Source organism: Conger conger, chromosome 6 (genome assembly GCF_963514075.1).
Source record: "Conger conger chromosome 6, fConCon1.1, whole genome shotgun sequence".
Taxonomy (NCBI): Eukaryota; Metazoa; Chordata; class Actinopteri; order Anguilliformes; family Congridae; genus Conger; species Conger conger.
This window is the reverse complement of record NC_083765.1, coordinates 25,074,733-25,097,441: the sequence shown is the minus strand read 5'-3', so window position 1 is coordinate 25,097,441 and position 22,709 is coordinate 25,074,733. Positions and strand designations below refer to the sequence as shown.

Sequence of the window (22,709 nt, the reverse complement as noted above, 5' to 3'; positions counted from 1 at the left end):
AAAGTCAGTGTGTCACCCTAATATGGAATCTTTCCACAAGTAGATCACTGCAGTCACTACAGGCAAAACCCACAACATATTCAGAAAAAACTTTCACTACAGCAGTATCTGTTTGACACAATTTAAATAATTCTTATTCATATGCATTTATACAGCAAGTCTGATAACCTCACGAAATCTTCCTAGAAATCAAACAGAATATGTAAAATATTCAGCTATGATGCAATTTAAAATCTGTTCAGTAGTAGTGTGTATTACTAGTAGCATATTTTTGCATGTGTTAATAGCAAGATGACTATAGATGAGCCCATATCAGCTTTGCAGGGAGTATCTGGGTTGGTACATAGACCATATAAAAATACCAAATACAGTAGAATAATTATAGTTCCCTGGGAAAATAAAAAGGGGAAAACAAAGCTTGTGATGCCCCCAGCTAATCATTTTTATGATCCAACCCAATAAACACTGCTTGTATCACTTATGTCAGATGATCAAGTTGTGTTAATCGGGAATTCTGGATGCAAATTGAATTGGCCGAGTTGTGACAACAGGCTCCTCCCGCTTAAACTGTGGAGTTCTGATGAAGCCCTTACAACATCAAAATTGCTCCCTAGTACATACTATCCCTAGTACACTTATCCCTACTAAAGATGGTGTTCAGATGGAACGGGATTTAGGGGGGGTGTGGGGTTTGTACACTGAATGTACAAAAACAATCAGCCAAACGATCACTCCCAACCCAGCCACAACACTGCCCCTCATAATCCAATACTGGGGTGGTCCTATAACAGAATAAAACCCGAACCGGACTGTTATCAAGAGGAATGGAGCGGTGCTTTATTTAAAATACTGTCAGTGAGGTCATGAAGTAGAATAGCCGTTGGGTAGAACTACTGTGACTCTGGTTACACATGTCACCCTACGCAGATTTAACTACATAAGACATTAGTAGTCACAAATACCCACATCACACCCATTATCAAAACATAACATTCTGTTCCCGAAGAATACTCCTACTGCCGGTCAGTCTAACCATCCCTCAACACGCTTTTGCACCCCACTTTGCCCCATTGTCTTTGTGCGCTTATAATCCGTTTGTGCCGCTGCAGTCGTGACACTGAAATTATTTCTCAGTAGTTCTGTGTTCATTCATGCTCATACAGGTATATGGCAGCTACTGTGTAGAGGCTTTAGAGGGGTTGGAGAGTGGAGGGGTCCTGGAAAAGTGGGAAAGCCATAAAGGGCTTTATTCGGCTGCAGCCCTCCTCTTCTCAATGAGATTCTTCAAGAAGAATTCCCCTGTGGAAGGCAGTCACAGTCAGTGCTCTCGCCTCTGCCTCTTCACGTGGCAGCGTTACCTGCTGTATCTACACAGTGGAGGCCATTTTAAATTGTGTCCTTCTCTTCGGTGACACACAAGCTTGAGATGGGCTTTGGACTCAGAGCAGTGACAGGGGTGTGTGGAACATACCTGCTTTGTAAGATGAACGCACTAGCGGCCCACTTGCTGTGTAGGCGAAGCCCATGTCCTTCCCAATCTCCTCCCAGTGTGCAAATTTCTCAGGCGTCACGTACTCTTCCACCTGTGTACACAAAAATGAAGCCGTTTAGAGGACGGAAGGATCTTGCCCACAGATATGTACAGCATGCCCTGGCAACAGCTCCCAAAGCTTTAAGCTGCCAAAACATTCTGTAACATGAACCAGTGACATTGAAAACCTTTCATTCATCATATTAGGAATTACAACTTCAAATGTGGTGCAACACAACTCAACACAAAGGAAGTTAACAGTTCCCATTGGGAATGTTCCTACCTTGAGGTGTCGTTTGGTGGGCTGCATGTACTGTCCCAGAGTCAAACAGTCCACCCCTGACTCCCTGAGCTCTGAACAGACACGAAACACACATTCTAAAGTGCACGCAAAGTCATTAGCTAACAGGGTGAGTTAGCTAACCTGCATCACAAAGGAATCATCTCATATCAACCAGGGCTGGAGTCAAGTTCATATTAAGCCAATTGAGGAAATTAAGTGAAATTCAGTTCATAAATTAGAAATAAACAGAATGTTCTATGAGAAAGTAAATGCACTAATCAATAACATTTTTGGTTTGTTTCTTCAACTGACTTCAGTTAATTTGACCAACTCAGACATGCTTTCAAAATGGACAGAAGTAGAGCCAACCCCATGCACACCTTTATGACTGCTCCACCTATAACTCGCTGTGTATCTTTAAAAGCTGGGAGCGGTTGGTTACCGTTCATGGTGGCATGGACCTGCTCGTCAGTCTCTCCGAGCCCCAGCATGATGGAGGTCTTGGTCAGAACTGAGGGGTTCACGACCTTGGCGTGGCGCAGGACACTCAGCGATTGGTCAAAGTTGGCCCGTGGGTCACGTACATGCCTGTGCTCGTACAGCAACCAGAAAACACACCGTAACCCAGAGGCCTGCGCTACCATCCATCCAGAACCACAACAGGCACACATTATCATCAATGTGTCCCTGCACCATGTGGTGTGACTGAGTACTGCCGCTTACAGACAAAGCATAGAGCATTATAAGGCCTGTCAATAGTCTCATCAGCCACCTACGTCACTTTTAGTTCAGTAGGCTTTACCTTTGTCAATGTGATAATTCCTGATAGGATAACCTTGATTCAAACATTATAGTTCACAAGGTTTAGGGATTTTATTAAAGTGTATAAAAAGGTCGTGAGAACCAATCTACCCGTTTGGATTCATGAAACAAAAAGCCACTGTGGGCCTTTTTGGGTTCACAGCCAAACTGCGGTTCTTGAAACTATTAGATCAACAGCCCTGCCTGAGGCATCTCCTCACATGGTCCAATATCACCCTTGCATATCTCCTCCCCTTACTTTCCCTGTTTGTTTCAGTTTCTCCAGAGTTTACATATTCTTTGCTGCACTAATACTGCCCCACTGTGGACAATTCGTTGAATTTGAAATTGTTTGAAAAAAACTTTTGTCTTTTTTTCATTTACTCAATTGGGTCTTCAGTCTTCAGTTCTGACTGACAGATTCTTTTTAATAGAATCAAAGGCCTGGTGGGCTCACAATCACACTCTAGTTCTGAAGTGGGAGGAGCCTCACCTCTGCAGCTGTCGAACTGTCTCCACGTTGTGTGCGTACACGTCTAGCCCAGATAGGGCGATCTTCTCCACCGCTGTCAGGTCCCCCCTGAAGTCAGGGGTCAAACACTCTACCAGGATCTGGGGGCTCCTGGTTATCAAAGACACATTACATTCTGAAGACTAGTGCATTTATATCTCTGCAGAGAGACTGAGGCTGCTTATCTAAAATGTAATTTTATGTTCCCTGCATTGAAGAGCTCTCTCCAAATGACCTTCCTTCTTCACCACTCTAGGGTATTTGATCTCAAACATTTACTCTTATAAGTACCATCTATCTTATAGTGCCCTCCACAATGTTTTGGACAAAGATCCATTCAAATGCAAAGACTTTTCATATCACTTGTAGGACAACCTGAAAATAAGATCCAGACTCTGATGATATTGATGGGTCACAGACATCAGTGATGGCACACAAAAGGATATGCAACAAAATACTAAACATTACAACTTTCAGTTACATAACATTGCTGTGTCCCAAAAATGATGGTGCCCTGAAATTTAATGTATAAACACAGCTATAATTTCTACATGGTGAAACCAAAATGTACAAAAGTGGCCTTTATTCAAATCTGACAATGTGCACTTTAACCACGTGATTTTTTTAAATACAAATCTCAAATTGTACAGAGCCAAATAAATAAATGATGGGTCTTTGTCTCAAACATTATGAAGGGCACAGTAGGAAGGTACATTTTCCTAATGAAAGAGATACACACCCCCCACTAACTGACCCCACACCTGGACTCCCCGTGTTGCTCACCTCCCCTTTAGGTTGGACACAGTTTTGGCGAAGTGCTCAGCTCCTCCATCAGCGATGTCTGTCACACAGAGGAAAGCACAAGAAGTACCACGGGAATATTACATTAAAGCAAGTGAAAGCATGTTGGGAAGAAAACAAAACAAAAAATATTAAAGCATCTTGGTTCAATCACACACAAACAAACATACAAATACACAATAAACCCCTTATCTCAGACATAGAAGAAACTGGGCAAAATTCCTATTGACCCCCCCCCCCCCCCCAACACTGATGAGCTCAATTTAAACAATGCAAAGTTACATTCTCACTGACCATCTCTGTCCACAGATGTCAGAACTACGTAGTCCAGGCCCCAAGCGGCAATGGCTTTGGCCGTGTTGTCTGGCTCGTTGGGATCCAGAGGGGGCGGTTTTCGCGCTGTCTTCACCGAGCAGAACCGACACCCCCTTGTGCATGTGTCCCCCATCAACTGTGTGGAGGAAGGGACATACATTCGGTATCTTCACACCACAAACCAGATAAAATAGGTGACCAGAGGAACTGTGCATGCCAGCCCAGAATATAGTATGTTCCACATGCATAAGAGCAGCAGGATGAGCCAGGGAATGTATACCCATGGAGAGAGAGTGAGGGGGTTTACCATGATGGTGGCTGTAGCTGTGGCATATTCCCCCCCTCCCCAGCACTCTCCAATATTGGGACATCGAGCCTCTTCACACACCTACAAACAAATACACAAATACCCGTCAATGCAGTCTACATCCCATAATAAAGTATTAGAAAAGACACTACGTAAACACGGCAGACTATAATTTCTTGTGTGAAAATAGCTCAAATCTCTCCTGTCCTTGTTTTCTTCAATTAATTCATAAAGAACAGCAGTGGCAACAAAGCAACCATTAACTCATGGATGAAAGGGCTTGTGGGTAATGGAGGCTCTCTGCTCACAGTGTGCAGGTTCAGGTCCCGCAGCGTGTTCTTCAGCTTGTTGTAGTTCTTCCCGATGGGGATCTCTGTCTTCAGCCACGGAGGCAGCCTCAGCCTGGGATGAAAATGCAGAACAGCCTGTTTTTATTCTCTCCACAGCAGATATCAACAAGCTGACCATGGAATACTCCTGAGGTTTTTCACCTGCTGACATGCCATAGTGGAGCTTAAGGCGCCTTTCCACATTGCATGGACAATAAATATACAATTTTGTTCCATTTAACACCATCCAACTACACTCACTGCAGGATACAGAGTGATAACAATGAGCATTTGTGTGTGTTCCTTATCTCATCACAACTACAGTATATTCACTTCATGTTCACTTCCTGCAAGGTGATAAGGGTTGCATCACAGTCCAAAGCCATGGCTTTATAACTAACCCAAATCACCATGTTAATAATAAGCCATAATTATGTTAAATGCAAATTCTAACACATGGAAACCTTTTAAAATGATCATTGTAACTAAAAAACTGAGGACTTAATGTTAGTTAGAGAAAGGCTTGAATCAGTAGGAATATACACTCAGTGACCACTTTATGAAGTATTTATTAGATTTATTTCTCTTCTGCTGCTGTAGCCTATCCACTTAAAAGGTTTGACGCATTGTGTGTTCAAATATCCTCTTCTGCATACCACTGTTGTAATGTGTGGTTATTTGCATTACTTCCTGTCAGCTTTGACCAGTCTGGCCCTTCTCCTCTGACCTCTCTCAGTAACAATGCGTTTCTGCCCTCAGAACTGCTGCTCACTGCATGTTTTTTGTTTTTCGCATCATTTTCTGCAAACTCTAGATACTGTTGTGTGTGAAAATCCCAGGAGATCAGCAGCTTCTGAGATATTCAAACCACCCTGTCTGGCACCAACAATCATTCCACGGTCAAAGTCACTTAGATCACATTTCTTCCCCATTCTGACATTTGGTCTGAAAAATAGCTGTACCTCTTGACCACGTCTGCATGCATTTACTTGCTGTCACGTGAGTGGCTGATTAAATATTTGCATTGACAAGCCGGTGTACAGGTCTACACAATAAAGTACTTAGTGAGTGTACTTCTAATAGCAGTCAAACAGATTTGGGTTGTGGTCCTGTGGTATCTCACCTCTCCCCCTTTTGTCGCTTTAGATTTCCCCGGTATTCTTCCCACCCACTCTTCTCAGACAACTCCCCAGAGATGAAGTCCTGCAAGTCCGGCCCGTCCTCGCGCAGTTCCTTCTTTCTCTCCTTCAGCAACGACTGTGATTTGGCAGCAGTTGTCACACCATTTGCACAAACCTACGACAAAAGAGAAGGATAAATTCACTATATCTGTGAAATTGAACAGCCGTGCTCAACAGATAGGAACAACATCGGCCCATTTCTCCAAAACACTTTAGCTAGACTAGCTAAAGTTACCGGCAGATGCAAAGTCCTATTTTGGCAACTTGACATTGATCGTGATTATTATCAAGGACATTAAACATCTACCCGCATGTACCGCTATCCACGTATTATAACAATTTTGCTAAATAACGCAAGTTATGCAACCGTCATTCGGGCCGAAGACACTCAGTCTAATGTTACAAAGCTAGCCAACTAAACCAAGCTAACACAGAAAACTAAAAATCTATTACTGGATTTGTTGGAAGCACATCAAAATAAAAACAGATACACTTACTTGCGGCAGCTCTAGTCCACGAAAGTGTAACCACAGTCGGGTACACGAGAAACGACCTGCAACACCACCACTCTGCATAATCAACGCCATGACTCGAACTGTTCGTCAACACTCTGAAATTCTGCAATTGATTACTCAGTTCTGTTGGGGAAGGTAACTATCATAAACTGAACTTGATGTAGATTGTTGCAGATTTTTTATTTATTTATATATACTCTTTATTTCTCCTCCACAATGATTCTAAGAAAACTAAGTGATTCGTGACATTTGTTCATGCTGAAGTTGAAGTATGTCTTTGATCGTGTGATCTTGCCTGAGGTCGTGCATTTGGCCAACGGGGTGACGTAACACGCATGTAAACTACAATTGCGTAATGACGTCCTTCCTTCTTCCTTTCCTCTACTACCGGCGAGGTAAGGAGATGGATTTCATGTCACTGGGAAATTAAAATCTACTGTAATCTGATGTTTTCTACATTATCAGTACACTGCAGTCTACCATCTTACACTTAACTGAATCCCATTACTCAGCATTCATTGTGTATTAACGAAATAAACGGCACATTTCACTGTATAAACTTACTTTACTGTCTTTCTATCTATCTAGTCTGTTTATCCATTGAAGGGTAGGCCGTGTTCCACGCTCCAGTGTCAAGATGGTCGATTTTTCGTGTAGTGCGAGTGGCTAGCATTAGAACTCGAGTTCATTAACTGGCGTGCGTAGTTTATCGTAAAATTGGCATTTTTGTGGACTAATGTCACTTCGACCAAGATTAACATGTTTGAGCCCATGGGCTGCAGTGTAAAGGACAACCTGGGAAGTTAGCTAGCTCGCTCGCTAGTCATTGGCTTGTTCAGTCGAATCATAGGCGGCCAACCGTACCAAGCATTTCTGACATTGCTGCTCAAAAGTAAAACGTATTGATTTTATTTAATATTTTGTTGTACGTTATTCACAGAATGAAGACCATTCTCAGCAACCAGATAGTCGACATCCCCGACAACGGTATGTTTAGCATGTACACGTCAAACTAGCTACGCTGTAATGGTCTTCCATGTTCGCTGCTTGGTTTTTGCCCGATATTTGAGTCAACTTGCAGTCGATCTTATACCATTTCTGTTTCTTTGCTCAGTCGATGTGACGTTGAAAGGGCGAACCGTGATCGTCAAAGGACCCCGGGGTGTCCTCCGCAGGGAGTTCAACCACATCAACCTGGAGCTCAGTCTCTTGGGCAAGAAACAGAAGAAGGTGAGGTTTTCACGGGAATCTCAGAACTGCTCTAAATCATTGCACACTGTCTATTTGGTTTACTGTCCAAGTGGTTGCACACACTGTTTTAGATTAGTTCAGATTACTGTAACGGACTAACTAAATTGTCTGTCCGTGTTCAAACTGTATTTTGCCATTTGTCCTCAGCTTCGTGTAGACAAATGGTGGGGTAACCGAAAGGAGTTGGCCACCGTCCGCACGATCTGCAGCCATGTCCAGAACATGATCAAGGGAGTCACAGTGGTGAGTGAAGCCTCTCTGGACCTTTCCATCCTATTCCCATCACATGATCCCTTGAATAAATGATCCCTCCCCCCCAATTCTCCCTCTAAGCTGGGGCTTTAATCAGTTGCCCTGAGTGCAGTATTCTTGATGACTGTTGTGTTCCCTGACCAATCGTGTGGTCTCTTCAGGGTTTCCGTTACAAGATGCGATCGGTGTACGCCCATTTCCCCATCAACGTGGTGATGCAGGAGAGCGGTACGCTGGTGGAGATCAGGAACTTCCTGGGGGAGAAGTACATCCGCAGGGTCCGCATGAGGACCGGTGAGTGGGCATGGCCGATGGGCTGGACGGGGGGGTGTTCCTGGGGCAACGGTTTAAAGCGCCATCACTGCTGAACATGGGACTATTTTGTTTCTCAAAGGCAAAATATAATTATCCCACGTTAATGATGACAACTAATTATCTCAATATGCATGAGTGATGTGGTAACTTCAAGGTGCTTAATGTGCTTGAAATTGATGCATGGAAATTTAAGTACTGGAATACCTGGAACAATATACCTGTTCATGAAGTGCTTCAATCATTAGAAAAAATACAATGAAAATGTGGTTGACTTATTGGAGCCATTTCCATATTCTTTTAGAGCACCAACATGCATTTCAGTGACTCACTTTGTGCTAGGTCATTGACAACGGGGAATAGAGCTTGAAAAGCGACTTGAAAGTCCTTGAATTGAATTCAGTGAGCCACCGCACCCCTCTAACCTGGCCTCCGCCCTCCACACAGGGGTGTCCTGCACCGTGTCGGCTGCGCAGAAGGACGAGCTGGTGCTGGAGGGCAATGACATCGAGCTGGTGTCCAACTCAGGTGAGTGAGCAGGCCCCGGCCCTTCCACAGGCGTGGAGGACTTTTAGGAGAACAAAATTACACTCCACGCCCCAGTCACACCATCATTCAGTGACAGCGGTAATGTAGTTGTTCCATGGTGTTTTTGAGGCTGTGGAGCCTTGGAGCTGACATTAAGAACAAGGTTCAGTGGGCCCCAGTTGTCTCCCTGTTCTCTGCCCAAGTGGTGTACTACTTCCTACATTACTAATGGTTTTCACTGCCGACCACATGGTTGAGGGCAGTTCAGTTTGCCTCCATACAAGTGGATCGCTTGACAAACCAGGCATGAGTTTCACCAATGCAACTGTTCTAGATAAATCTTCACCTGCCTGTTTTCTACCTCACAAACTCTATTGCCTATGAAATGTCACCTTTTTGCACAATCTGCCATGCTACTGCTGGGAAAGGGTGTTCTTCAGCTTGGTTCTGCAGTTCTGTTCACACAACTCTGAAGTCTAGTGTTCTAACAGCCTGTGAACTGAGTGTTCATTCAAAGGCAGTGTCCCCATCTCTGATGGGGTACTTTGGAATACAAACTGAGACGCCTGGACTGTGTGGGTTCCAGTGCAGCGTTCAGACTTGTGTGAATAGGACCTTAAGGTGGCTGCAGTCTATTTCCTAGACTTTCTTCATTTTCTGTGAATTGTGTGCTCTCTGAATATATTGTCTTTCCCTGGGCTCTCTACAGAAATTAATGTTTGTAATATCTAGGCAAGATTCATGCCGCATTCTATGCCCTTAGCAATTTTTAAAAAAGTATACTGGTTGAATTAATGCAAGCAGTACAATTAAGCTGTTCTTTTGATATCCTTTTGACATGACTTGCTGTAACCACAAGCCATGCTATTAACTGCTGTTGGTTAACATCCTGCAACCCCCCCTTTCCATTAAGTGCACCTTAGACATCATGTGTGTCTGACATTCTTATGACTGCCCTGGCTAGTTCTCCCTGGCAGAACTAGACACCTGTCTAAAGCCTTGCACCACTGTACCCCCAACCCCCCCCTTTTCCTTTTCCATGTAGTTGCTCCTCCCCAACCCAGTCTTTTCCTCTAGTTTGAGCCCAGATGCTGTGCCTTTGAATCATGCTCTACTGTGTCTAGGTGTGATGCTGTTTCTCCCTGCTTTTAGCTGTTGCCCTGTGACACTATCACTGTGCCCTCTCCGCTTGCTGCTCCTCACTGCCCTAGCCTCTCTCTTTCAGCCGCTCTGATCCAGCAGGCAACCACAGTCAAAAATAAGGATATCAGAAAGTTCTTGGACGGTATTTACGTGTCTGAGAAAGGAACCGTAGTGGAGGTGGAGAACTAAGGACTGTAGAGGTTAGAACGTACCCTGAAGCTTAAAAGGCTGTTTTGCTCGTGTGTGCCCCCATCCCCACCACCCCACCAACCATCCTCAGTGTTTTCTTTGTCTTGTTCGTCAGCGTTGTGACATCAGCACAGTTCAACATTTTCACCAAATGTTCACCTCAGGAATCTCTGCCATATGCACTAGATGCAATTGATGCAAGGTGGTTTAATAATGATAGTTTCATAAATAGGTGATACCCATAGTAAAGCCATTTGAACTGTAGGTCATCAATCTTAAGCTTAACTGTCAGTTTGGGTGTGCACATTTGAATATGTATAGTTGCATGCTCTATAAAACCTTGGGTGCTTATCACATACAAGATATTTTTGTAAGATAAATTACCATTCATGTTAACTAATGTTGATCACGTAACTGATAAGTCTTTGTCTCATCTGACTGTTTGGCTCACAAAATTTAGAATGAAAACCCCAGTCCTACATCTGGAAAATGTAATCTCATAATTAACCTGTTGGATGAAATGAAAAGGGAAGACGGCATATACGTAACTAATGCATGGGTATTGGTAAACCTCTCAGCCCCCAGCCACCTTGCGGTTGCATCATACCTGTACAACTGCCTTACACAGTTTTCTACCCTTCTAGCTGCCTTGATCCAGCAAGCCACGACAGTGAAGAAGAAGGATATCCGTAAATTCTTGGACGGGATCTACGTCAGCGAGAAGACCACTGTGGTGGAAATAAGCGAGGCTTAGAAACCTGCCTTATCTGTCAATAAAATCACTTTTTTCCAGCAAAACAACAGTGGTCAGTAGCAATTTATTTGACTGGTGTTCTTTATGTATTTTTCATGTTAAGGTAGCCTCTGCTCGTGCTGTCTTGGGTTTTAGTGGGTTGTGGATTCAGCAACCATGATCTGAGGTTAAGAACCAATGTGTTCTATCATATCTGAAACGGGCTGGTGTGGTTGCAGGTTTTTGTTCTGGCCCACCACCTGATTCTACTCAAGGTATTGATTGAGGATCACATGCAGTTGATTAGGGGGTCATGGCAGTTGCGTCTGGGGCTTCAGCCAGGAATCATTTTTTAATAGCCCCAAATCTTTTAGTGTTCTCGCTGTGTGCAGAGTTGTTTGCCGACTTCCCGACTGACTGATACAAACAAGCACCGATTTCGTCCATACACCTGTGATTGACATTGCGGACAGCCAATGAGAGTGTAGCTGGGTGGGCTGTCAGCCATGTAACGTTTCTCCGATTCAAGCCATTGAACTGTTCAATGCTTTAAGCAGACTCCACTCCGGTTGTTATGCTGCATTCCATTTACCATCAGAGGTCAGAATTTCACAGTTGAAATGTCCAACTTCCGACCTGTAACCGTTCCAGGTGTACGACGCCAACGTCAACAAAAAACATCACTGACCATGAGAAATGGTGACCCTTGTGAACCACTGCTGTGGATTGTGCAAGCACTAAATAGCAATATCAACTTACCTACTACATTAACTAGATTAATCTGAGATTCTTTTGAGATTATATAGGCTACATTGTATGGTTAAAACATTTAAGAAAAATAATATGGTAAAAATATAAATATGTTTTGGTCCGCCCACTAAAAGTCAGACTTCCCAAAGTATTTCCCCTCCTTAAAATCTTCATCCAGAAGTTCCTTTTACACATTTCTCATATTTACAGAATCTTATAAATGGTGTGGTTTGTAAGAATTTAAGGAATATTTATGTTATTTGATGTATGCATGTATTTCATACATGGTATGTGATACTTTTGGTGTTGGTAACATAATTTGGAGAAAAGTGAGATGAACAAAAGACCTACTGCTTAAATGGTTATAAATAAGTCTTTCAATCCAATCTACTGTTGTCATCAGGCTAATTGTTTATTATATTTATACATACGGACTGATAAACATTACAGCAATTTAACCTAAACCTTAAGGCCTAAAGGTAAAATGCATGGAACGCCCCTTCCCAGCTCAGCCCGAAATAACTTTGGCTGAACCCCAAATTCAAACCTTGGTGACGCCCCTGGGTGATGGGTAGTGCTGGGCAAAAAAAAAAAAGTGACACTCACATTGTCCCTTTTTGCATAAGACACCGCTGGTCTTAAATTAATTGTCAAGAACCAAAACCCATCAAAATTGGTTTCATGATAAAGCATGTTTCACACCTCAGACTGATATTCAATATCTGCTGTTTAATGGTTTGAAAATTTTCACAACAGTCACTAAGCGTTTGCAGATAATGGTGCGGAAAAACAAAAAACATCCAGTGAGCAGCAGTTCTGCGGGCAGAAACAGCTTGTGAATGAGAGAGGGCCGGAGGAGGTTGGCCAGACTGGTCAAAGCTGACAGGAAGGTGGTATGCAGAAGAGCATCTTTGAATACAACGCGTCAAACCTCCGAGTGGATAGGCTACAGCAGCAGAACACTTAATAGGTCTAAGAAATACCGAATAAAGTGCTCACTGAGTATACCAAATTAAGAAAAGCGAAAAACCACAAAACGAATATTGTAATACTCATATTAGCATTGCTAAGGAAACGTATGGGCAGGGAAATGTGTATTTAACTGTAACGTAGCCTGCGTTGACATTCGAATACACTGTATGCGTAGTCTATTCTCTTGTAATCTATGGTGAGGAACGAGAGCGCAGAGGCAAAGCACTTGCGTCATTTCGCAGCGCCTGGGTAGATTTATACTTGGCGCCAAGGAAGGGTGGTGGAGGTGGGATTGTGTGCTAAATCTGATCGTAATCACAATACATTTATTTTTTGATAAAAATGGTAAGTAGCTAACAGTTGCAAGACACCGATCTGCAAACTGCTGCGCTGAGCCTTCACGTTCATAACGTGCTTTAGATGGCAAGGTGGAAATATAGAGCAAAGTAATGTTAGCAAGCACGTTAGCTAGCTTAAGTAGTTAATCTTTGCTATTTTACTAAACAGTTCGCATAGTTGGGTAATTTAATGCTAAATAGCAAGCCGTTTTTCGACTACTAGCAACTAGTCACATTTGTGAATAAATTTCGGTCGATTTTCGACATGGAGCCTACTTGGCTAACGTAGCCAGTAACTACTGATAGTTTTTAATACGGTATGTAGCTTGCAACATTGCAAGTTGATGCCCAGGCATGCCCCCAATGTAGAATTTGTAGACATCTAAGGAAGGCAACGTTTATAGATTTTGATTGTAACTTGTAATTTATCGAATAATATTTTATAGGATTGCCTTCAAAATGAACAAAACTTGTTGCCATACAATAACTTTCATCAATTTAATAATCGATTACTTTGCCTTATAACGTTACAAGAAACATGAAATGGCAATTCGAAGTTCGTTGTAAATGAAACTTGTGAAATGCTGTATAACTAACGCTAGCTAGCTACTTTAGGTACTAACTTAGCTACTGTCGTGCGCATCAGACAGCATCTTCAAGTGCTTGGAACTGAATGTTTGGAAAAGCTTGCTGCATTAACTAGCTAGCTACTTGTCAAGGTGTTCAACACTTTAGATGATGTAATGTTAGCAACGTGTCTGTATACAGCATTGTACATAGAGTTAAACATATTTACAGCGTCGACGTCAATCAAACGTGCACTGACCAGGCGTTGTAGCTTAATTAATTTACACTGCAACACTAGCATTGTATGACTTGCAGTTATACTTCCCAAGGAACCACAAACCTTCGATGATTCCGGATTTCCTGTACGGGCATTGCTATTGGCATCAATACATTAACACTAATTTTGCATTGGAAATATTTGGAAACCTGAACTGGCTGTTCTCTTTCTAGGATATTCGGCAGTTTTTCCAGCCTAAACTAACTGCGAACTCAGGTGCTAAACCAAAACTTCCCAAGAGTAACAGCATCAGTGGCAATGATGATTCTAAGAAGAAAAAGAAGTCGAGTTCCAAGGCAAGTTGGACAATTCGTTTTACTTGAGTTTAACTTGAGCATCCTGGAGATGTTAATGAGGAGACTCTTAGAAGTGATCTGTCAACTGATACTTAATCAATAATCAGCCCCGTTTTATAACTGAGAATCTGGAACCAAATAAAACATACAATGTCAGTAACATCAGTTAGGAATATGCAAAAATTGTAATTTACAAAAACATTGGCTCTACTCAAAAGTAGTTTAAAAAAAAAATCAGTTCATAAAGAATGCCAGTGCTACTATTAACATTTTAAAATGATAAATTCTGGATCAATCTTGTGGCTTCTCAGGATGAATCAAGTCCAAAGGCTGAGAAACCTTCGGCAAAACGAAAAAAGCGTGCTGTCATAGACTCAGGTTAGTTGACTTGGGCCATCTGTATCTCTTTCTTTGGAGTGCTTTGCACGCACACACCATAATCACACAGGATGATGACAATCTGTGGTTATTTTATGTCATTGTCTTTGCTTTGTCTTTCCATGCCACGATCTCATAGTTTGCCTACTGACAGGTTCTTACCCAAGTAAGGGTGATGTCTCCAAGTGATATAACGCAACTCATACCAAACTAAAAACCAGTTGTTTGTGTGGACGTGGACGTGGAAGTGGAAGTGATGTGTAACTGTAATTGTCCTTCCCTGCAGACTCAGAGGAGGAAAAGCCCCGCAAGAAGGCCCAGAAAGCCCCCAAAGAGCCTGAGAAGTCGCACAAACCTGCAGCGCTGGTGAAAAAGGACCCGGTTCATTACGTCTCTGAAACGGGTGAGAAACGTCCCCTAACTGAAGACCGTGGCGTCCTGACCAGCTTTTAGGTGTGATGTCATTAGCCGCTGATTTTGGGATTAGGAGCTTAAGTCTTGTAGGGCTACCCTCTCTCTCCTCATCCCAATCCCAGAGTTCTTAGGGGCATGCAGCTGTGTGTAGGCAGATAAACAGGAAGCCCTTCACGGAATGCTCGTTCATCTCAGCCTTGCACCTGCCTTTGTGGTTGTTTTCAGGGGGCAACAATATTGCACACATCTGCATTTCCAGTTGAGCTGTTTCTGAGGTCTGTCTTTACAACCCTCTTCGCTGTTTTGCATCCTTCCGCCATTTTATGTGAAGGTGATCCCAGCTGAGGCAGGTCTTGAATGAGAAGCATTTTTTTGCCAGTTTATGCCAGCATCCTGCGTAACATCTCCAGGCTCCTATATAACATTGTATTCTGTGGTGACACATCCAGCTGCCACGCAGCCCATGCTAGCTGTAGCAGGCAGATAACATGCAGCCCAATCACGACTGAAGGCATCCAGGAAACCATCTAATGGCAGCTAGAGACAGCCGAGTTGTATTCATGAACTTGTGCAGCCTTCTTTAATTTTTTTTATTTATTATAATTTTTTGAAATACTCGACTGCGAGCCGAGTCAACAGTCTGATGACATCTGATTAATGAGTCATTGGTGGGTTCTTGGTCATCACCATAGTGTCTTCTGGAGTGAGGGACTTCAACTAACTGACCCCCTCCAGGAAATACTATGGCTACTTTTTTCTGATTAATTGGTTCATTAGCAAGATTTTTTTTTTCCCCCACAAAGGCTGTGGATATATATCAGGTAAAAACGTGAAAAGTCTTTGCTATGCGATTGGGCCGGTCTGACAGGGGTGCTGTTGAATTTTTGTCCTGACAGATTCAGACAGCGACACCTTTGAGTCCCTGAAGAAACCCTCTAAACCCCGGGAGAATGGGCTCTCCTCATTGAAGGCGGTGGGACGGGGGAAAGGCAAGCCTCCTGCCGTCAAATCCCCCCCCAAGCCCTCGTCTGCTCCGGGAAAGGCGAGGGTCAAGTCTCCCGTGACCCCCACCACCCCCAAATCGACCCCGCCCCAACCGAAGCACACCCCAGTCTCGGTTCTGGACTATTTCGGCCAAAGCAGCATCCAGCGGTCGGAGAAGAAGTTAGTGGCCAGCACCAAGAGGAAGGCTGTGAGTTGCTGCTCTTTGCATCCCTAATAACCCCTCCCGTTTGTTCAATGCTCTTAACCCTGTAAGACCACATCTATGTGATTCATGCGGATGTAACGATCACTACTGGTATTTTAAAGCTATGCACTGATACTCCAAAGACATACTATTCAAAGGGTTAATGACACCCCTAAGGGCATCTGCTGAGCAATCTGAATGCAGCTTGAATTCCGATTTTCAGATTCAGTCCTCCACACACAGCTGTATGTTTCCTGAGCTAGCCCGGGATGTGGACCGTGCTCTTGCTCATAAACCTTATTGGCAGGTTGCAGCTCACCGCGTGGTTGTGTTTCTGTGCAGGGCCATGATGATTCCCAGAGCGACGAGGCCATCGCCAAGCAGCTGCAGATGGACGAGGACATGGAGGTGAGCGCACGTGGACACTCCACAGAAATGTCTGTCTGCGTTCTCTGCCGGCTGGGATCTGGTCATGAAGCGTATAAAACGTGCGCACATCCTAACATAAGGTGCTGGACTGAGATAAGATGGAAATGAAAAAGAAAGCTCACGCACTTTGCAACTCCAAACACACCTTTAGTTAGTGATCGCACACTAGCACAAGGACATCATTGGGAAGACCTCAGGACAGGATATGGTAATGGCCTTTGACCCAGTTGCTGCTTCCCTCAAACTGATGTAACTAAAGTACTTTTCATTTTCCTTGGCAGTGTGAAGTTTTTTGGGTTATGGTTGATGTTACACCTGAAATGGTTGTCACATCTCTTGTATTAGTATTGTGGCACAACAGGTGCTGGCAGTCAGTCTGTCAGCTTGTGAAATTGGAAGTGGAGGTTCTTCCTTAACATGGTTTTGTGTGTGTGTCTGTGTGTCTGCAGCTGGAGAAACAGCTGCATGAGGACGAGGAGTTCGCTCGGACACTGGCCATGCTGGATGAGGCCCCACAGCCCAAAAAGGTGGAGAGAGCAACTGTGCACCCAGGAGACACTCCATCTCCTCTATTGTGTGTGTCTGCGTGCGTCCGTGTGTCTGTGTGTCTGCATGCATGTGTCTGTGTCTGTGTCTATGTCTGTATGTCCATATGTGCATATATATCCCTCTCTCATGACTGTGGTCTGGTCACCACAGGCTCGCAGGGACTCAGGGGAGAAGCCCGGATCCCCGTCCTCACCCATCAAGAGTGGCCCCTCACACACAGGTAACCTCCCCCTGCCTCACACACAGGTAACCCCCCCCCTGCCTCACACAGGTAACCTCCCCCGCCACGCATAGTGCGGTCTAAGTATTTGGACAGTGATACAGGAAGTGATGTAATGCATCTGACTAATCAGAAACAGCTGAGAAGCCAACTCCAAAGCCAAAATAACAGAAATTGTACCACTGTACAAATACTTACGGACTGCAGTGTGTATGCCGACACATAAACAAGGACATACGAGGACACGCACATGGCCTAGGGGGAGTATGATCTGCTGTGTTCAACATTTCTGCCCCTCTCTGTTCCAGCCTCCAGCTCCCACTCTCAGCCCAACGGGAAGGCCTCAGACAGCCAGGAGGCCCCAGGTCCATCCACCAAGATCGCCCGCTCGCCTCTGAAGACCAGCTCCAAACTGGCGCTGATGAAGAAGAGGGAGGAGGAAGAGGGAGCGAGGAAGAAGGACCCACCCAAGGCCACACTCATCATCTCGCCCAAGAAGGAGTCGCCGGCCTCCTCCAGCTCGAGCAGACCAGCCACCCAGGCAGTGACCACGCCCAAGGTGGAGAAGATCTCACCCAAAAAAGCAGAGGTAATGCGTGGCAGCGTAAATGACTATTTCATGTTAGTGGAATGTTTTATCTCTTGGATTGGGGGTTTCCTTTCGCTTTTTAGGTGCAAAGCGCCTCCTAGACTTCACTTATAACTCAATCGGGCATGTTTAGCAGGCTGGATATTCTCCACAAGGGGAGCTAAAATTGGTGGGAGTGCTGCTTTGCATCAATGTCACTGTGTGTCCTTGTTGCTTTTCTATCTGGGTCGTGAGCAGAGCGTCAGCCCGGAGGACTCGGAGAAGAAGCGTGTGAATTCTCAGGCGTATCGCAACTACCTGAACCGGGAGGGCCCTCGAGCGCTGGGGTCCAAGGAGATCCCGGAGGTAACGGCGCACATGGGCAGGAATGTGTGGAGTAAAGGGTAGTGCAGGAATGTGTGCAGTAATGTGTGCAGTTAAAGGGTAGTGCAGGGGCTGGGTGGGTGAACTCACAGGGCTTGTGCGTGTAACACGGGGCTCGAGGGCACTTAATGTGTGGCGTCATGTTAACGAATGTGAGGTCATGGTAAGTAATGTGTGACATCACGGTGATGGGTGTGGTGTCACGGTCACACAGGGGGCGGAGAACTGCCTGGAGGGCCTGACCTTTGTGGTGACGGGCGTGCTGGAGTGCATGGAGCGCGACGAGGCCAAGTCTCTGATCGAGCGCTACGGCGGCAAGGTGACCGGCAACGTCAGCCGCAAGACCAGCTACCTGGTGCTGGGCCGAGACAGCGGGGCCTCCAAGACCGAGAAGGTGAAACAACAGGCCTCTCCCTCTTTCTTTCCATCTCTCCTTTCTCTTTCTCCCTCCCGCTTTCTCTCTTCTTCTTTCTTTATCTCTCCCTCCCTCTTTCTTTCATTCCCTCTTTATCTCCCTCCCTCCATCTTTGTCTCTTTCTTGTACCCTCCACCTGTTTTCCTTCATGCAGATTTCCTGATTCGTACTGAAATGGCTGACGTAACTGAAGTCTTGCAATCATTGCTGCTCAGGCTCAAGGATTTGGCACGAAGATCCTCGATGAGGACGGTTTACTGGCTCTCATCCGGTCCAAACCGGGGAAGAAGTCCAAATACGAGATCGCAGCCGAGGCGGAGGTGAGGAGGGAGGCCGCTCGTGGGGCACTGGGCCTGGGTGCAGGGCCTTGGGTTCCGGCATTTCTCTTCATCTTCTCTTCATCTTCCTCTTCTCTTCATCTTCCTCTTCTCTTCTTCGTCAGAACAAAATCTCCAAGTCCCGCACCCCCGAGCCCCAGCGCTCCAGACCGAAGGGCTCCCCTCAAAAGTCCGCCTCCAAAACACGAGCCACGCCCTCCAAGAAGACCACGCCCTCCAAGAGGACCACGCCCTCCAAGAGGACCACGCCCAAGACCAGCAGAGGCACGCCCTCTGGCAGGCCGTCTCCGCGGGGCAAGGGCGAAGGCGGGGAGGCCAGGAAGGGGCTGTCCTTCAGCCAGAGGGCAGCCTCCCCCTCTCCCTCCTCTTCCTCAGAGGCCAGCCTGCTGTGGGTGGATAAGTACCGGCCGCGCGCGCTCAAGGGTCTCATCGGCCAGCAGGGGGAGCAGAGCTGCGCCAACAAGCTGCTGCGCTGGCTGCAGAGCTGGCACCGACATCACACTGGAGACAAGAAACCTGCAGGTGTGTGTGAGAGTGTGAGTGTGGAGAGGGTGTGTTCATGAGAGCGTGCGCGTGTTAGTGTACGCCATTACACTGGAAAACGAGAAACCTGCAGGTGTGTGTGTGTGTGTGTGTGTGTATGTGTGTATGTGTGTATCTGTGTATCTGTCTGTTTGTGTGTTTAGGTGTGTGTGTACTAGTGGGAAATTCTAGAATAAATCAGAAAAAAAAGTATTGATGATACTTGCACAAATACAGGTATATATGTGTATGAGGGTGTGTATGGATGTGAGAGAGTGGGAGAGATGGCGTGTGGCTGAGGGCCTCTCTCCCTGCTCCAGCGAGGTTCGGGAAGTTTGGCGGGAAGGACGATGGCTCCGGGTTCAAGGCGGCGCTGTTGTCCGGCCCCCCCGGTGTCGGCAAGACAACCACCGCCGCCCTCGTCTGTGAGGTCAGCACCCTGTGACATCATCACACTTTACCCCCACATCAAACCTCCAATGACTCTGCAGTTGTATACTTACATTATAGGGAAATATTATCACTACAGCATAACATCTACCATGGTGATGTATAGCATAGCATTCACCATTCATCAGCTCCACTGCAGATGCCCAGTATTAATCCAGCTAGCCTAAATATCCATGCCTGTGCAGGAGGTGGGCTACAGCTACGTGGAGATGAACGCCAGCTGCACGCGGAGTAAGAACAGCCTGAAGGTGGTGGTGGCAGAGTCCCTCAATAACACCAGCATAAAGAACTTCTACGCCGGTAATGGCTCCTACCACCCCACCATGTTCATGATTTCTACATCCTGTACTCATCACATTCACTGGATAGGGCCTTGGGTATTATTTGATGTAGTCGCTTGGTCTTGGTAATTGTTTCTGGAGATCTACTCTCCTGTAGGTTTTCATTTCAACTTTAATGTGGCACATCTGATTTGATTAATTAGCAGCTCTATTAGATCGCTAGCTGTTGAATGAGGTGTGCATTGTTAGGGCTGGCGTGAAAAGGTACAGGATGGTAGATCTTTGGGAACAGGGTTGGGCAGCCCTACTGTAGAATTTCAGTCAGTCACTGTTTTTGTTTTGGAGAACTTCTCTTGGAAGTTCTTACTTGTGTACTTGGGGTATTGATTCCTGGCACCCTCTCAGGAGCTCTCTGTCACCCCCTGCAGGTGCGTCTCAGACCGTCAGCAGCAAGCACGTGCTCATCATGGATGAGGTGGATGGCATGGCTGGCAACGAGGACCGGGGAGGAATCCAGGTGTGTGTGTGTGGTGTGTGTGTGTGGACAGTGAGAGAGCCTTTGTGTATTTGTTTATTCACATGTGTGTTTATGTGTGTCTGCAGGAGATGATTAGCTTGATTAAGCAGACTAAGATCCCCATCATCTTCATGTGCAATGACCGCAACCACCAAAAGATCCGCTCTCTGGCCAACTACTGCTTCGACCTGCGCTTCCAGAGGCCTCGCGTCGAGCAGATCAAGGCACGGCTGACCTTTACCCCCTGACCCCTGTTCCCACACTGGCTCTGACCCCACTCCATCCAGCCACAGCCTCTGCACTAACTGAACTTGTGCTGTTATTTCATAGTTTGACCATAATGTGTTCAAGACCACCAGACTGATTAGGTTCAATCAGGAACCAAAAAATTCAAACCCAAACATATTTTCATGCTACACACATTGTAGAAGCACAGTAAAAGCAATACTATGTCCTTGACTGTTTGTTGACCTTGATCTCTGTTCCCCTCAGGGCGCTATGATGTCCATCGCTTTCAAAGAAGGCCTGAAGGTCCCGCCTCCCGCTCTCAATGAAATCATCCTGGCATCCAATCAGGACATCAGACAGGTAGGAATCGCTATATATTATTATTTATTGAGTTATATAATATACACTCAGTGAGCAGTTTTAGCTATGTATTGGACTTATTAGACTTGCATAGGGCCCTGACAGACATTAGTAATGCCCTGGAAGCCCTATTAACAAGAGACCATAACACGACATAAAGCCATGTCTGTCATTCAAAAAATGAAACTATACATTATGAAATCTGAATTCCCTGAAGACCAGTGTTTCTTAAACTATTTACATTACATTACATTACATTATTGGCATTTGGCAGACCCTCTTATCCAGAGCCACATACAGTTTATTAGCAGGAGACAATCCTCCCCTGGAGCAATGCAGGGTTAAGGGCCTTGCTGAAGGGCCCAACGGCTGTGCTACACCGGGATTCAAGCCATTGACCTTGCCTGTCACAGTCGTTTACCTTAACCACTACGCTACAGGCCGCCCCTAAACTATGTTTAGGGACCTACAATGTGTCCTGGGACTGTATGAGGTTGCTCCCGGAAAGAGTCTATTGTCGATTAGGCTATGCTGTTATGTGTATTTGATGGGTCCCATGAAGGTAATATAATGTCCCATTATTAGAAAGTCCCGATATTAAAAAGCGTAAGAACCAATACTGTGGACTGGAGTAGAATGATAAGCCGGAGGGGTGAATGGCTGTTCTTACTCTCTCTGTCTCCTGCAGGTGCTGCACAACCTGAGCATGTGGTCTGCAACAGACAAGGTCATGACCTACGACCAGGCCAAGGCTGACGCCAAGAACGCCAGGAAGGACATGAAAATGGTACATAAAATTACAATCATAATAATAATTATAATACATAAATAAATAAATGACGTGTCAGGATTCAGGAAGTAATCATGAAAATACAGCATGCGGGTTGCTTTATTATTAGTCTCAGGAAAGTATCTGGGTGGATAATGCTGAAGAACCAGGCACAGAAATAAACATTTCTCCAATAATGAAACATGGAGCCAGTGCCTAGTACTCCACGTCCATTTGGTTTCATTCTCTGGTGATAAATATGCAGGCCGTAATGGCTGTGTTCTGTGTCTTTATGTAGAGTGTAACACTGTTTGTGTTCTCTGTAATGTTGTTTGAGTTCTCTGTAACACTGTGTTCTCTCTAATGTTGGCTGTGTTTTCTAACACTGTTCTCTGTAACGTTGGCTGTGCTCTCTGCAGGGTCCATTCGATGTGTGCCGTAAGGTGTTCACCAGCGGAGAGGAGACCGCGCACATGTCCCTCATTGACAAGTCCGACCTGTTCTTCCATGACTACT

The 22,709-nt window shown here is 45.2% G+C and overlaps 3 protein-coding genes across 4 annotated transcripts in view; 2 read left to right on the top strand and 1 right to left on the bottom strand.

Annotated features, from left to right (window-relative positions):
• Nucleotides 1-812: 812 nt before the first annotated feature.
• lias (lipoic acid synthetase) lies at nt 813-6,859 on the bottom strand. The gene is made up of 11 exons (XM_061244961.1): nt 6,557-6,859; nt 6,002-6,174; nt 4,858-4,951; nt 4,550-4,630; nt 4,222-4,378; nt 3,910-3,967; nt 3,109-3,237; nt 2,257-2,402; nt 1,815-1,885; nt 1,472-1,583; nt 813-1,299 (listed from the first exon to the last, which is right to left on the bottom strand). The coding sequence occupies exons 1-11, from the start codon at nt 6,644-6,646 to the stop codon at nt 1,247-1,249; spliced, it is 1,164 nt and encodes a 387-aa protein (XP_061100945.1). The 5' UTR covers nt 6,647-6,859; the 3' UTR covers nt 813-1,246.
• A 544-nt stretch (nt 6,860-7,403) lies between these two features.
• On the top strand, nt 7,404-11,050 carry rpl9 (ribosomal protein L9). Of its 2 annotated transcripts, XM_061244963.1 has the most exons (7): nt 7,404-7,561; nt 7,689-7,804; nt 7,973-8,068; nt 8,239-8,371; nt 8,837-8,917; nt 10,143-10,260; nt 10,894-11,050. In XM_061244963.1, exons 1-6 carry the CDS (start codon nt 7,516-7,518, stop codon nt 10,247-10,249), a joined length of 579 nt encoding a protein of 192 aa, XP_061100947.1. In that variant the 5' UTR covers nt 7,404-7,515; the 3' UTR covers nt 10,250-10,260; nt 10,894-11,050. The 2 variants fall into 2 exon arrangements, with proteins under 2 accessions (XP_061100947.1, XP_061100946.1); XM_061244962.1 differs by lacking the exon at nt 10,143-10,260.
• Nucleotides 11,051-12,893: 1,843 nt separating this feature from the next.
• Nucleotides 12,894-22,709, top strand: part of rfc1 (replication factor C (activator 1) 1) — a 14,405-nt gene continuing 4,589 nt past the window's right edge. The window contains exons 1-20 of the mRNA XM_061245477.1: nt 12,894-13,049; nt 14,060-14,182; nt 14,494-14,560; nt 14,847-14,963; nt 15,871-16,166; nt 16,506-16,571; nt 17,042-17,119; nt 17,292-17,361; nt 17,670-17,950; nt 18,188-18,295; nt 18,528-18,707; nt 18,944-19,048; nt 19,171-19,588; nt 19,909-20,018; nt 20,224-20,338; nt 20,748-20,836; nt 20,923-21,060; nt 21,329-21,424; nt 22,113-22,211; nt 22,613-22,709. The exon at nt 22,613-22,709 is cut by the window's right edge and continues 58 nt beyond it. Coding sequence (XP_061101461.1) covers nt 13,047-13,049; nt 14,060-14,182; nt 14,494-14,560; nt 14,847-14,963; nt 15,871-16,166; nt 16,506-16,571; nt 17,042-17,119; nt 17,292-17,361; nt 17,670-17,950; nt 18,188-18,295; nt 18,528-18,707; nt 18,944-19,048; nt 19,171-19,588; nt 19,909-20,018; nt 20,224-20,338; nt 20,748-20,836; nt 20,923-21,060; nt 21,329-21,424; nt 22,113-22,211; nt 22,613-22,709 — 2,656 coding nt within the window. The 5' untranslated portion in view covers nt 12,894-13,046. The remainder of the gene's footprint in view (nt 13,050-14,059; nt 14,183-14,493; nt 14,561-14,846; nt 14,964-15,870; nt 16,167-16,505; nt 16,572-17,041; nt 17,120-17,291; nt 17,362-17,669; nt 17,951-18,187; nt 18,296-18,527; nt 18,708-18,943; nt 19,049-19,170; nt 19,589-19,908; nt 20,019-20,223; nt 20,339-20,747; nt 20,837-20,922; nt 21,061-21,328; nt 21,425-22,112; nt 22,212-22,612) is intronic.

Bases quoted from the DNA above. Each gene is read 5' to 3' on its own strand.
- rpl9 (XM_061244962.1), top strand. From the start codon at position 7,516: ATGAAGACCATTCTCAGCAACCAGATAGTCGACATCCCCGACAACG. The intron at 7,562-7,688 runs GTATGTTTAGCA...TTCTTTGCTCAG, and splicing joins AGTCGACATCCCCGACAACG to TCGATGTGACGTTGAAAGGG. The intron at 7,805-7,972 runs GTGAGGTTTTCA...ATTTGTCCTCAG, and splicing joins TGGGCAAGAAACAGAAGAAG to CTTCGTGTAGACAAATGGTG.
- lias (XM_061244961.1), bottom strand. From the start codon at position 6,646: ATGGCGTTGATTATGCAGAGTGGTGGTGTTGCAGGTCGTTTCTCGTGT. The intron at 6,175-6,556 runs GTAAGTGTATCT...CTTTTGTCGTAG, and splicing joins GTGGACTAGAGCTGCCGCAA to GTTTGTGCAAATGGTGTGAC. The intron at 1,886-2,256 runs GTAACCAACCGC...GTGTCTGTTCAG, and splicing joins GGTCCATGCCACCATGAACG to AGCTCAGGGAGTCAGGGGTG.